The sequence below is a fragment of the Pan troglodytes genome, chromosome 19 (genome assembly GCF_028858775.2).
Source record: "Pan troglodytes isolate AG18354 chromosome 19, NHGRI_mPanTro3-v2.0_pri, whole genome shotgun sequence".
NCBI lineage: Eukaryota > Metazoa > Chordata > Mammalia > Primates > Hominidae > Pan > Pan troglodytes.
The window spans coordinates 39415011-39427277 of record NC_072417.2 but is presented as its reverse complement, the minus strand read 5'-3'; the positions used below and the strand labels follow the sequence as shown (position 1 = coordinate 39427277).

Sequence of the window (12267 nt, the reverse complement as noted above, 5' to 3'; positions counted from 1 at the left end):
TGGAATTTTTTTAGTTATCTGATCATGTAAGCTTCCTATTTTGGACTCAGGTTGTCTTCCAAATAAGTTGCTAAAAATGACGAAATCATACTGATGTTTTTAATAAGGGATTTGCTTTATAACAGAAGGCCTTTTTTTGTTGGGTGGGTGGTTGGTTGGTTTTTCTCATATAAATATGAGAAAAAAATTATGTTCTTTCCTTTTGTTGGTTTGGTTTTTAAAAATATCCTCAAGAGTCATGGCCAAGTAATAGAGTTTTTAAAATATTATATGTTATTTTGGCCGGGCGCAGTGGCTCACGCCTGTAATCCCAGCACTGGGAGGCTGAGGTGGGCAGATCACTTGAGGCCAGGAACTTCAGACCAGCCTGGCCAACATGGCAAAACCCTGTCTCTACTAAAAATACAAAAATTAGCCAGGCGTGGTGGCGCATGCCACTAGTCCCAGCTGCTCAGGAGGCAGAGACACGAGAATCACTTGAACCTGAGAGGCAGACGTTGCAGTGAGCCGACATCATGTCAGTGCACTTCAATCTGGGTGACAGAGTGAGACTGTCTCAAAAAAAAAAAAAAAAAAATATATATATATATATATATATATATATATATATGTTATTTGAACATATTTGATGAACTCGGGCTTTTGTTGTTATGTTATATGGTTTATCTGTATAGTATGGAAAATTTTCCTGCTTTCTTAAGTTGTAAAGATGGTGGCTTCATACTGATTCATTCCCACATACACATCTGAATTCATTTGATGTAACCAGACATAGTAGATTCAAATCAGAAAGAGGGGATTGCCAAAAATTGGGGGATAAATTTTGTTTTCTTTAGAACGGGGTTTTCAGATTTTCTTTTTAAGCTGCCGGAACTCTTTTTCAAATAAAATCTTATTTGGGGACTTCAATTTAGAAAACAGATTTAAAATCGTATTTTATCACTTGCAATGTTGTGACTTGTAATCAGTGAGAACACTGGAGCTTAGATGGCCATTACTATCTGATCTCATCCTCAGTGCTCCTAGTTGTGTTTTGATTGCCCAATATCAAGAAAATTTTAATTCCTAAAGATAAGTAGTAGTTGCTGGTGGTGGCACGGCTGCTGTTTATTAATAGCTCACCTTGTAACCCTCAGCATACTTTTCAGTTGAGCAGAAATAGCAAGAAAAGATTTATTTCTAAGTTTGTATAGAAGTTAACCTGTCTTTATTATTTATTGCTGTATCTCCAGATTCTAACATACAGTCTGTAATATAACAAGTACTAACTGAAATATTTATGGCATGAAGAAATGAATGAACCCCATAGCATTAGTATTCTACCATATACTGCATTTTAACATATTTATACATTTGAGTATGAATTTGTATTTTAAATAGATAGGTACATGTGAAGTTTGGATATAATATTCATGGAATGCCTAAAGTCAGAACTAGATTCAACTGGAGTCAGTTTGAAACCCATTGCTTTAAAGAAATTCATATATATTTCATAAAGACGACAGACACAGTCTCAGCTAAGGAGACCTTCAAGATACACCCCTTTATCTTATGATATCTTCCTCTATAAACTAGTCTTGAAAGTAGTTGGTTTTGTGGGGGTTTTTAAATTTTTTTTAAAGATAGGGTCTCAATCTCACTCTGTCTCCCAGGCTGGAGTGCAGTGGCACAGTAATAGCTCACTGTAGCCTCAAACTCCTGGGCTCAAGCAGTCCTCCCACCTCAGCCTCCAGAGTAGCCGGGACTACAGGTGCACACCACCACGCCCAGCTTTTTTTTTTTTTTTAATTGTTTGTAGAGTTGAGATCTTGTTATGTTGTCCAGCCTGGTCTTAAACTCCTGATCTCTCAAGCAGTCCTCTTAATCCCTGGGATTACGGGCATGAGCCACTGTGCCTGGCCAACAGTTGGTCTCTAAATCAAACCTACAAGTATGCATTTGGCCAGGTGCAGTAGCTCACGCCTGTTATCCCAGCACTTTGGGAGGCCAAGGCAAGCAGATTGCTTGAACCCAGGAGTTCAAGACCAGCCTGGGCAACATGGCAAAACCTCATCCCTACCAAAAAAAAAAAAAAACCCACAAAAATTAGCCAGGTGTGGTAGCACATGCCTGTAGTCCCAGCTACTCAGGAGACTGAGGTGAGAGGAGCCTCAGATCGATCACGCCACTGCACTCCAGCCAGGGAGACAGAGTGAGACCCTGTCTAAAAAAATAAATAAAGTCGTTTACGTTCACCTAGTTTTTTTTGCTTTGATTATCAACTGAAAACAGACATGTTTTTATTGATAAAGATGAGAAGAATATTTTTAAGAAAATGATGTAAGTTTGAGACTTTTTTCCTCTCTTAACCAAATAAAACCAGATTGTATATTGACATAAATATACTATACCTATATCATTAAAAATGTTCCAGAGTGGCCGGGCGCAGTGGCTCACACCTGTAATCCCAGCACTTTGGGAGGCCAAGGCAGATGGATCACCTGAGGTCAGGAGTTTGAGACCAGCCTGGCCAAGATGGTGAAACCCCTTCTCTACTAAATAATACAAAAAAAAAAAAAAAAATTAGCCAGGCGTGGTGGTAGGCACCTGTAGTCCCAGCTATTCGGGAGGCTGAGGCAGAAGAATCCCTTGAACCCAGGAAGCAGAGGTTGCAGTGAGCTGAGATTGCGCCACTGCACTCCAGCCTGGGTGACAGAGTGAGACTCCATCTCAAAAAAAAAAAAAAAAAAAGTTTCAAAGTTCAGTGCCCTATCAAAATTTTGATGTTTTGTTTTACTCTTTCATTTGTATTTGCTTGACAATGTTTTGATTGCCTTTTCTATCTAGATTTGTGATTTTGGATTGGCCAGAGTGGAAGAATTAGATGAATCCCGTCATATGACTCAGGAAGTTGTTACTCAGTATTATCGGGCTCCAGAAATCCTGATGGGCAGCCGTCATTACAGCAATGCTATTGACATCTGGTCTGTGGGATGTATCTTTGCAGAACTACTAGGACGAAGAATATTGTTTCAGGCACAGAGTCCCATTCAGCAGGTATGATTTCAATTTAAGGCTTTAGTTTCAATTCTATTGCAGATTTGAAGGAAAATCCATCTTGCACATGTGTCTTGGGCTTATTCATTATACTGTCTAATTTGCTTTTAGGAAATTCAGGTTCACTTAAAATTCAGAAAGTTATAAAGTTGAAGATTACAAAGAGATTTATTTTGTAACTTATGAGCCTTTAGAGGGAGTATTGAGTTTATTTATGTATTTATTTATTATTATTATTATTTTTTGAGACGGAGTTTTGCTCTTGTTGCCCAGGCTGGAGTGCAATGGTGCCATCTTGGCTCACTGCAACCTCCACCTGCCAGGTTCAAGCGATTCTACTGCCTCAGCCTCCCAAGTAGCTGGGATTACAGGCACGCTCCACCACACCTGGCTAGTTTTTGTATTTTTAGTAGAGACAGGGTTTTGCTGTATTGGCCAGGCTAGTCTCGAACTCCTGACCTCAGGTGATCCACCTGAGGTCTTCAGTTGTTAGAAGGCCTCTCTTCCTTCTAAGTGAATGGCTCTGACTTGAAAATGTATTGGTGACTTAATGTACTTACACTTTGTGCTTAGAATATAAATTTTTAGTGTGTTGATTTCTTGAAATCTGAACATTTAGGAAAATTTCTAACCTTTATTATTGGACTAAAATATCTAAATATGGCAGAGAACATCAGGAGATGATTAAAATATAATTTCCTCAGAGAATCCTTTAGAAGCCATTCATGTTACTTGAATTGTCTTTAAAGCTAATTATTCACTAATACACATATTGACATAATTACTGGGTATTTTTTATTAATTTGCTTGCATGAAAATAATGTAGTAACTATGAGCTCAGGCTGTGAAATCAGATTGGTGGGTTCAAATCCTAGCTGCACCACTTATGTTAAATCTTGGGTAAGTTACTTAACCTCTCTGTTCCTTTTTTTTTGCTTCTTCTTCTTTTTTTTTTTTTTTTGGCCCCTAAACCTGTTCTGAGGATTGTTGTACAATGAAGTAGGAAAGCTGAAAATGGGGCCTGGCACATAGTAAGCACTCTGTAAATGTTTGCAATTACGATGGTGGTAGTGTGCCAGGACTCTAGGGATACAGCAGTAAATAAGACGGCATTGTTCTTAACCTTTGTGAAACTTTTACATGAGACAAAAATAAATATGCAAATAAATATGATTCCAAGTAATGGAAGTTCCATAAAGAAAAATGTAGCCAGGTTAGGGACAGACAATGGTGGCAAAGCAGAGCAGGCACTAAAGGATTCTCTGAGGATATAACATTTCACCCACATAAAATAAGGCAGTAAGATGCTGGAGAAGTGTTCCAAGAAGAGGGACAACCACCATAACAAAGCCCCTGAGGCAGGAACAAGCATGGCATGTTGGAGGGAAGGTATGTGATGGAAGACGCTGTAGGAAATGAGGTCAGAAAGTGAGAAAGAACCTGGCCATGGTGACATGATAAAGCCTTAAGATTTTATTCTAAGTGTGATAGAAAACTTAAATGAAGGTTTTGACCAAAGGAATACTAAGATTTGATTGATGACATTTTAAAAGATCACACTGACTACTGTGTCTTTGTAAATAATTAATGCACTTGACCAGACAGAATTATTTCTTTTATGCTTTTTCTACAAAGAATTTTTACCTAATATGTTAGAAACTATATCTGCTTTTATCAACATTTAATTTTTTCTATGCTATACGTTTGAACTGTCTTTTTTAAAGTTTACATCTTAAAAATTGATTCTGGTGTTAAAAAAATTATGTACATATAATACTTAATCTAATGTTGGGTACTTTTGACAATATTCACTTTTCAATTTCTTCAGAAAGTAAAGTTTAACAGACTTAACCTGTAAGACTATCATATCTGGACATAAGCTGTCATAAAATGGATGTGACTACTACCTTGCATACAGAAAAGCTTAAGTAAAAAATAATAAGGAAGTATTCAAATCCTATATATGGAACAAGAATCTTGAATTGCTGCTGCAAAAAATATGTGAGGGAAAGTGTGAAGCAACTGGACTGGAGTTCAGATATCCCTTTGCTAGAGAAATACATAGATCTTCAGTTTGGCAGTCTGACATAGCCACTGCAGGAGAATTCATGTCTGTCTAATTGTTGGTGTGTGTTGGGGTGAGAAATGAAGATCTAAAATAGGAAAAGGCTCTAACTTCTAATGGAAGTCATTATTTCCTGTTGTATTTTCTCTGTATCTTTGAGATTTAATTACCCTGGTACTAGCAGACATCATAAAAGTGTTTCTCATGTATGGATCTGACCCGTTTTAGACAACTTTCTGAATGTTTCAGTTTGTTTTTATAAGCTAGTCATTTCCTTCTGCCTTTAGTGTGGTTGTTAGAGATCCAAAAGTATCACCTACACACTTTTCCCAAAAAGCTTTGTATAGAGATCTTTATTTCTGTGGAAAGCAAGCTTCTCAAGTATCTCCATTAACCTGTAGGGTGTTGATGCTGATGGCTACCCCATGGTTTAGATAAGTGCAGAAAATAGTGCTTTATATTCGGCAAGCCCAGAACCAGGAAAAGAAGTGTTCTCTAGGTAAGAATTTCCCATCCTGGAAGGATCCAAATGAAATGTTATTGCTAATTAGGTTATGAAGTTAGAACAATTGTGACACTACAGAAAATTGGTAAGATAGTTTGCTACCCAAAGACTTGTTTGCAAGAAGACTGTTTTATTGGTCTCTTTTATTGTGTCCAGCTAGCTAAATGTGGTCTTATGTGGTGTCATATTTTTCTAAGTGTCACAGTTTTCTGCCAGTGTAAGAGATTTCTAGCATGACTAGAATGTAAAGGATGTGTACTGGCCCCAGCATGGAGAGCTTAGCTTTCATTTCAGGTGTGAATATTTTCAGTATTAAATCACAGGTGTCTGATTTGTGGATTAGCACCTTGGTGAGCCTGAATCCATTTGAAGCATCAGAATCCATTCATTAACTGTTTGGAAAGAATAGTCATTAGGCATCAACAGAAGAGGAGTTCAACTTTGCAAAGATCTTAGATGCTATGGTATCAAGAAAACAGGACAGACATGCAGACTCCCAAATTGCTATAGCCTTAGAATGTCATGCTTATCAAAACATATTTTCTATATTTCTATCATATAAATAGGAACTTTTAAATAAATAAGTAGGAACTTTTAAATAATAGGATAAATAGGAACTAAATAATAGGATAAATAGGAATAGGATAAATAGAAATAGGATAAATAGGAATGGGATATATAGGATAATCCTATATATAATAAATAATATGATAAATAGGAATAGGATAGATAGGAACTTTTAAATAATAAATAGGAATAATAACAGGAATTTATTTAAATTCCTTTACATGAGGAATTTATTTAAATTCCTTTACATGAGGAATTTATTTAAATTCCTTTACATGAGGAATTTATTTAAATTCCTTTACATGAGGAATTTATTTAAATTCCTTTACATGAGGAATTTATTTAAATTCCTTTACATGAGGAATTTATTTAAATTCCTTTACATGAGGAATTTATTTATTATAAATTCCTAGAAATCTTTTTTAATAGGCCAGAAAGTGAAAGTAGGGGCTCCTGTCAGTTAATCTAGAGCTTGTCTTAAGGTTTTTTCCCCCAGATTTGGTCCACTTCTCTAAGGCTATGATTTAAGAGTAATGAAAAGTTATTTCCATGAGATTACTATCTATCTGTATTTTATTTCCTTGTAGTTGGATTTGATCACGGATCTGTTGGGCACACCATCACTGGAAGCAATGAGGACAGCTTGTGAAGGCGCTAAGGCACATATACTCAGGGGTCCTCATAAACAGGTGAGAGGAGGGGGGAATCTTTTTCTGGTAACCATCTGTTTGGGCAAGATTTCCCTTCCAATAGAGTAATCTATTAAGGATTTTTAAGCAAATGTATTATCTGTAGGATTTTTTTTTTTTAACATCAAGGTCCTAAGTAAGAAAATGTTCAATATTTGTCAAACTGAATAAAATCTCGTTCCTAATGCCGTAGGAGAAAGTGCGTGTTTGTGTAGCTCCTTTGCTAATAGATGACCCTTGGCTTTGTGTGTCCTGATTTATTGGTGTCTATGGGAAAAATTACTGGAGATGGAGCTTTGACCTCAATGCCATAACCTACTACATGTATATCAAGATGTCCTTTCCAAATACTGAGCCAAAATACCTCGTATTTCTTATTCCAGCCAGGAATGTGAAGCTGTTGCTATTGCACTCTTGCCACTAACACAGAATCAGATGTGAACGTTGTTAGAAAAGAAGTATGAAGATAGATTGCCAGATTTGCACTCATCAGTATTACTTGCAACTAGCCAAGTCACTGCTGAGAAAGACAAAATGGTTTTTTATCTCCACCTGTTGATTTAGCAACAGTTTTTACAAGCACTTCCTTATCTCCTTTGGACAGAACAGCTTAATGATGTGAAGAGTGAATAAGGGGAATACTTTTCCTAGGAGCAACAAATTAAAACAGAACAGATAAGACTTGAACAGGATGACCCAGCAACAAATTTTCCTGAGTTTTGGTTTCTTTTGAATTGGACATTTAGATTATCTGATTGATGGTACCAAATGACAGAGTGAATTTGACACTCCTCCTCTCAAACTGTCAGCCAGACATTTGCAAAGGGAAGGTGGCAAAGGGAAGACCTCACCTTCCCTTTGCGGTTCTCTCTTTGTAATTCTAGTGTGACTCCAGAGCTTTTGTTGTCACAGGCATAAAGGGCAATGAGGTGTAAAGTGTGTTCTCTTCTAAAACCAGCCCAGGCTAGTAAATAGAGATGTATGCTTGTATGTTAAATAGCCCTCTGATGGTTACATGTTTCTGTTGCATTTGGTTTAGAACTGTAAAATAATATGAGGCCCTAACACCTTGAGAAGAGCACAGTAAGTCTTAACCTAGAGGAAAGTTCTATATTATAGAAGGAACTAACAAGATCTATTATGTTCCATTTATTGGCCAGCATCAGGAACATAAAACTAATTTACTAATGCCTCTTGGTAAATGTGTCCTTAGAAGTAGCAAAATAATTGTCCTCTTTCACTGACTTCATTAATTAGTAAATCTTGCCTGGTTCAAGGTAAACAATAATGAAGAGTGAAGAAGATCAGACACCCTTATGCTACCCTTCTGTCTCTAGAGGAGTTTTAACTGTTGTTAATGGTTGCTAGTTAATTAATCATCTGTGTCAAAGAGTTGCTAAACAGCAGCCTGAAGAACAAGGTTTCCTGAGGAGTTTCCTGTCTGCTGTCTAGATAGAACGGCTGGAAAATGTAACCTACTGCACCAAAAGTCACTGTGCACTGCTCTGAGCATTCCTGGCAATTGAGTACTTTTTCTGTGAAAATTTTAAAAATCTGTTAGTTGTAAAAACCTAAGACTTTCCATGAAATAAAAAAGGGTAAATATATTATTTTGTAAAGCAAAAGAAGAGGAAAGGAAAATCCAAAGTTCCACTATTATTTAACTAGTTAAATAGGTTGAGATGTCTAAACAAATCATTTCTTATATATTTTGCTATTAATTGGCCTCTTAACAGTAATCCCTTTGCTTATCACTGAGTTTAGTGATGACCTTAAGGGAGCACTGTGGTAAAAGTTAGGGGCAGCCCTTTCCAGTCTTGGTGTCGGCATATTTTGATTTTGAAGAGAAGACTGGTGGAGTGAAAACTAGTTAGGAGGCCATTTCCGCTTAATAGCTAGATGCACTTTGCAGAGATTTTAAAGTCTTTAAACGGCTTTTATCCACTGCTTGAAGTGGTCTCCTTAGGCAGATGTTCATGGTCTTTTAGCACTAATCCAGCTAGATGTGTATAAAGTTATACCAACAATACATAATTGAATGTAAATAAACCTAGCATATTGCCTGCTTCCACTTTTCCTCCAGTATGGAAATTCAGTTTTTGATCTATGTTTGCTAGTTGATCTTTATCATCGCTACTCTCATGAGATGTCAACAGGTTCTTGAAGCTCTTTACTTAAGCCACCAATCAGATTCTACCTTTTCACTTCCCACTCCCTGCCCACTCACCAACCACATGATGCATATCCTGTGTGCCTCTTGTTGGCCTATTAGCAGCTGCTTGAAGGTATCGCCATTCATGTTATAGCTATTTACAGCTGAGGTTGGAAGACACCTACACACGATTATATTTGGTATGTAGCCACCTGGATTTTTTTTTTTTTTTTTACTTTAAAAGATTAATTTGGTCTTTGGAATATACAATATAGCTTATGTTTTGGTACATCATGACTTTTCTGCAAAACGTATAGGGTTTAGCTTAGTGCTCTGCACAGGTTATGTACTCAATTTATAACCTCTGGACTGTAGTGATTAAGAGTGTAGTGTCAGCCGGGCGCGGCGGCTCACGCCTGTAATCCCAGCACTTTGGGAGGCGGAGGCAGGCGGATCACGAGGTCAGGAGATCGAGATCATCCTGGCTAACATGGTGAAACCCCGTCTCTACTAAAAAAATACAAAAAAAAAAAAAAATTTAGCCAGGTGTGGTGGCAGGCGCCTGTAGTCCCAGCTACTCGGGAGGCGGCAGGAGAATGGCATGAACCCAGGAGGCAGAGCTTGCAGTGAGCCGAGATCACGCCACTGCACTCCAGCCTGGGCGACACAGCAAGACTTCGTCTCAAAAAAAAAAAAAAAAGAGTGTAGTGTCAATCTCAGTTTCACCATGTTGCACGTGTTTTGAATGGTGAACTGGGAGTTGTACAATACGGTTTTCAGACAGATTTGAGTATGAATCCTGGCTTTACTAGTACCTCCCTTTGTGACTTAGGCAGATTATTTAACCTCTGTGTCTATCAGTTCATTCATCTGTAAAATGGTGATTAAAAATGGTTTTACCTCATTAAATTGTTACAGTGAGAAAAGAGCTAATGCATGTAAGGAGAACATAGAATAGTGCCTGGCACATACTAAACATTTAATAAATATTAACCATTAAAGTTATGACTCTAAAATAGCAGATAAAGCTTGTGACTTCTAAAAATTATACATTGTGATCAAGTGGGGTTTATCCCAGTAATGCAAGGGTGGTTCACCTACAGAAAATCTATTAGTATTTTATGACAGAAAAATCTATTAATATTTTTAACACCTTAAGCGAGAAGAATCATGTTTATCTCAATTGATGCAGAAAAGGCATTTGATAAGCTTCAGTTTTTTTATGCCTTAACATAAAGGATCTTTACGAAAATCCATAGAAAAATTTGGGGTGAATTTCTTTTAAGCTTACAAACAATACAGTGAACTATATAACACTTTACATGAAATAAAAATGTGTGCACACAGAAGGAGCCTCTGGCTTTTAGAAAAGACTCCTAGTAATCCTCAGTGATGCTGCTTAGGCCAATTGGGAGGTCTTCATTTGGGGGTCTAACTGGGGCAAGTTCTATCTCACTGTATTTATTTTAAATTACTTAATATAGGAATATTAGATTGATGGTGTTTAAACTCATGAAGAATACTTCTAAAAATTCAATACAAGTTTTTGAGTTTGGACTGAGAAAAACTAAGCTTCTTTCAAGTAGTTTTCATTTAAATAATTACTCAAAGTTAGACATAAATTATCATTTTTGTTCATAATTTCTAACAATAATTAGAACTTTGCTATGTACTGAACACTTCTTATATACTAGCTCATTAAATTCTCACAATAACACTATAATGTACCATTACTATTCCTTTTTACAGATGGGAAATGGAAGATTAACAGAAGTTAAATAACATGCCTACAGAAGTTAAATAACATGCCTAATGTCATAAGCCAGATGTTAAAATTAGGTTTCTTTAACTCTAAAATCTATGTTCTTAGCTAGTATACACTGCCTGGCACTTACATATTCACAGCAGACTTATTAAAATTTCATTTGTATATCTGCAGGTAATCTGTGAGAACATATAAAATAAAATAAAAATTTTACAGCAAGTTAGTTATCTGCAACTACCACCCCCAATCCCAGTCTCGTCTGGATTAACTTGAGAATATCTTTCCGGATATATATTCACATATTTATATTCATTTATTTACATACATTTGTATAAATAGAATATGAGACTTTTAAAAACATACAAATACAATGGGCCCTTAAGCAATGCAGGGGCTGGGGTGCCAACTCCACCCCCCTAACCCCCTGCCTACAGTTGAAAATCCACGTATAAGTCGATTAACACATTTTGTATGTTTATATGTATTATATACTGTATTCTTAAAGTAAGCCAGAGAAAATAAAATGTTATTAAGAAAAATTATAAGGAAGATAAAATAGACTGTTTGTAAGTGGATCATCATAAAGGTCTTCATCCTCATTGTCTTCATATTGAGTAGGCTGAGGAGGAAGAGAAAGGAGGGGTGGCAGAGGCGAAAGTGGTGGAGGAGGTGGAAGGAGAGGCAGGCACACTCAATATAATTTCTATTGAAAAAAATTCACATATAAGTGGACCCATGCAATTCAAACCTGTGTTGTTCAAGGGTCAACTGTATACATATACAGAAGGAGAACCTATTTGACTGTCATCTTAAAGTCACAGATTAATGTGTCAAATTAATGTATTTGTGTTAGTTGGTTAATATAAATGCTTCTATGTGGCATGTTTAGTCAAGACTCTTTCCAGTGAAACTTAGTTTAAACTGGCTTAAGCGAAAAAGGGAACTCTTAAAGGCTCATAACTGAAAAATCTTGAGCTACAGCTGACTTCAGGCCCTGTTGGAATTCAGGTTGTGAGATGATCTTCCATGCCAGGAATCTGACTCTCCTCTGCTCCGCTTTCCTGTGTTCTGCCTTCATTTTCAAACAGGATTTCCCCAAGTGTTTGCAAAGATGGAGCCAGCAGTCCAGGCCTACATTCTATTACCATAACAATCCTTCTGGAAAGAGCTTCCTAAATAGCTCCAGAAAAAATCTTTGAAAGACTTTTTATTAGGAATGTGTTTGGCTATAAGTAGTAGAAAATTATAGTGGTTTAAGAAATAAGATACACGTTTTCCTCATATCAAGAGGTTTCCTCCATAGTCTGGAGCTGATAGAGTAGCTTACTTGTGTGAAGGATCCAGCTTTTTCATTTTCTGCCCTGCCATCTTTAGAATGTTGCCTGCATACTATATGGTAACTTGTCACCATATGACTGTAGCTTGTCCAGAAATCACATCGATATTCAAAGCAAGAAAATGGAGGAAAGAAGGTGCATTAGCAGTATC

The 12267-nt window shown here is 36.8% G+C and overlaps 1 protein-coding gene across 4 annotated transcripts in view; it reads left to right on the top strand.

Moving 5' to 3' along the window:
- NLK (nemo like kinase) overlaps positions 1–12267 on the top strand; it is a 160203-nt gene that overhangs the window by 119847 nt on the left and 28089 nt on the right. For all 4 annotated transcript variants that reach the window (XR_010152927.1, XR_008540396.2, XM_024350403.3 and 1 more), the window contains exons 6-7: positions 2827–3036; positions 6761–6862. Coding sequence is in view for 2 of the 4 variants with exons in the window: in XM_024350403.3 (XP_024206171.1) it covers positions 2827–3036; positions 6761–6862 (312 nt within the window). In the remaining 2 variants the exon portion in view is untranslated. The remainder of the gene's footprint in view (positions 1–2826; positions 3037–6760; positions 6863–12267) is intronic.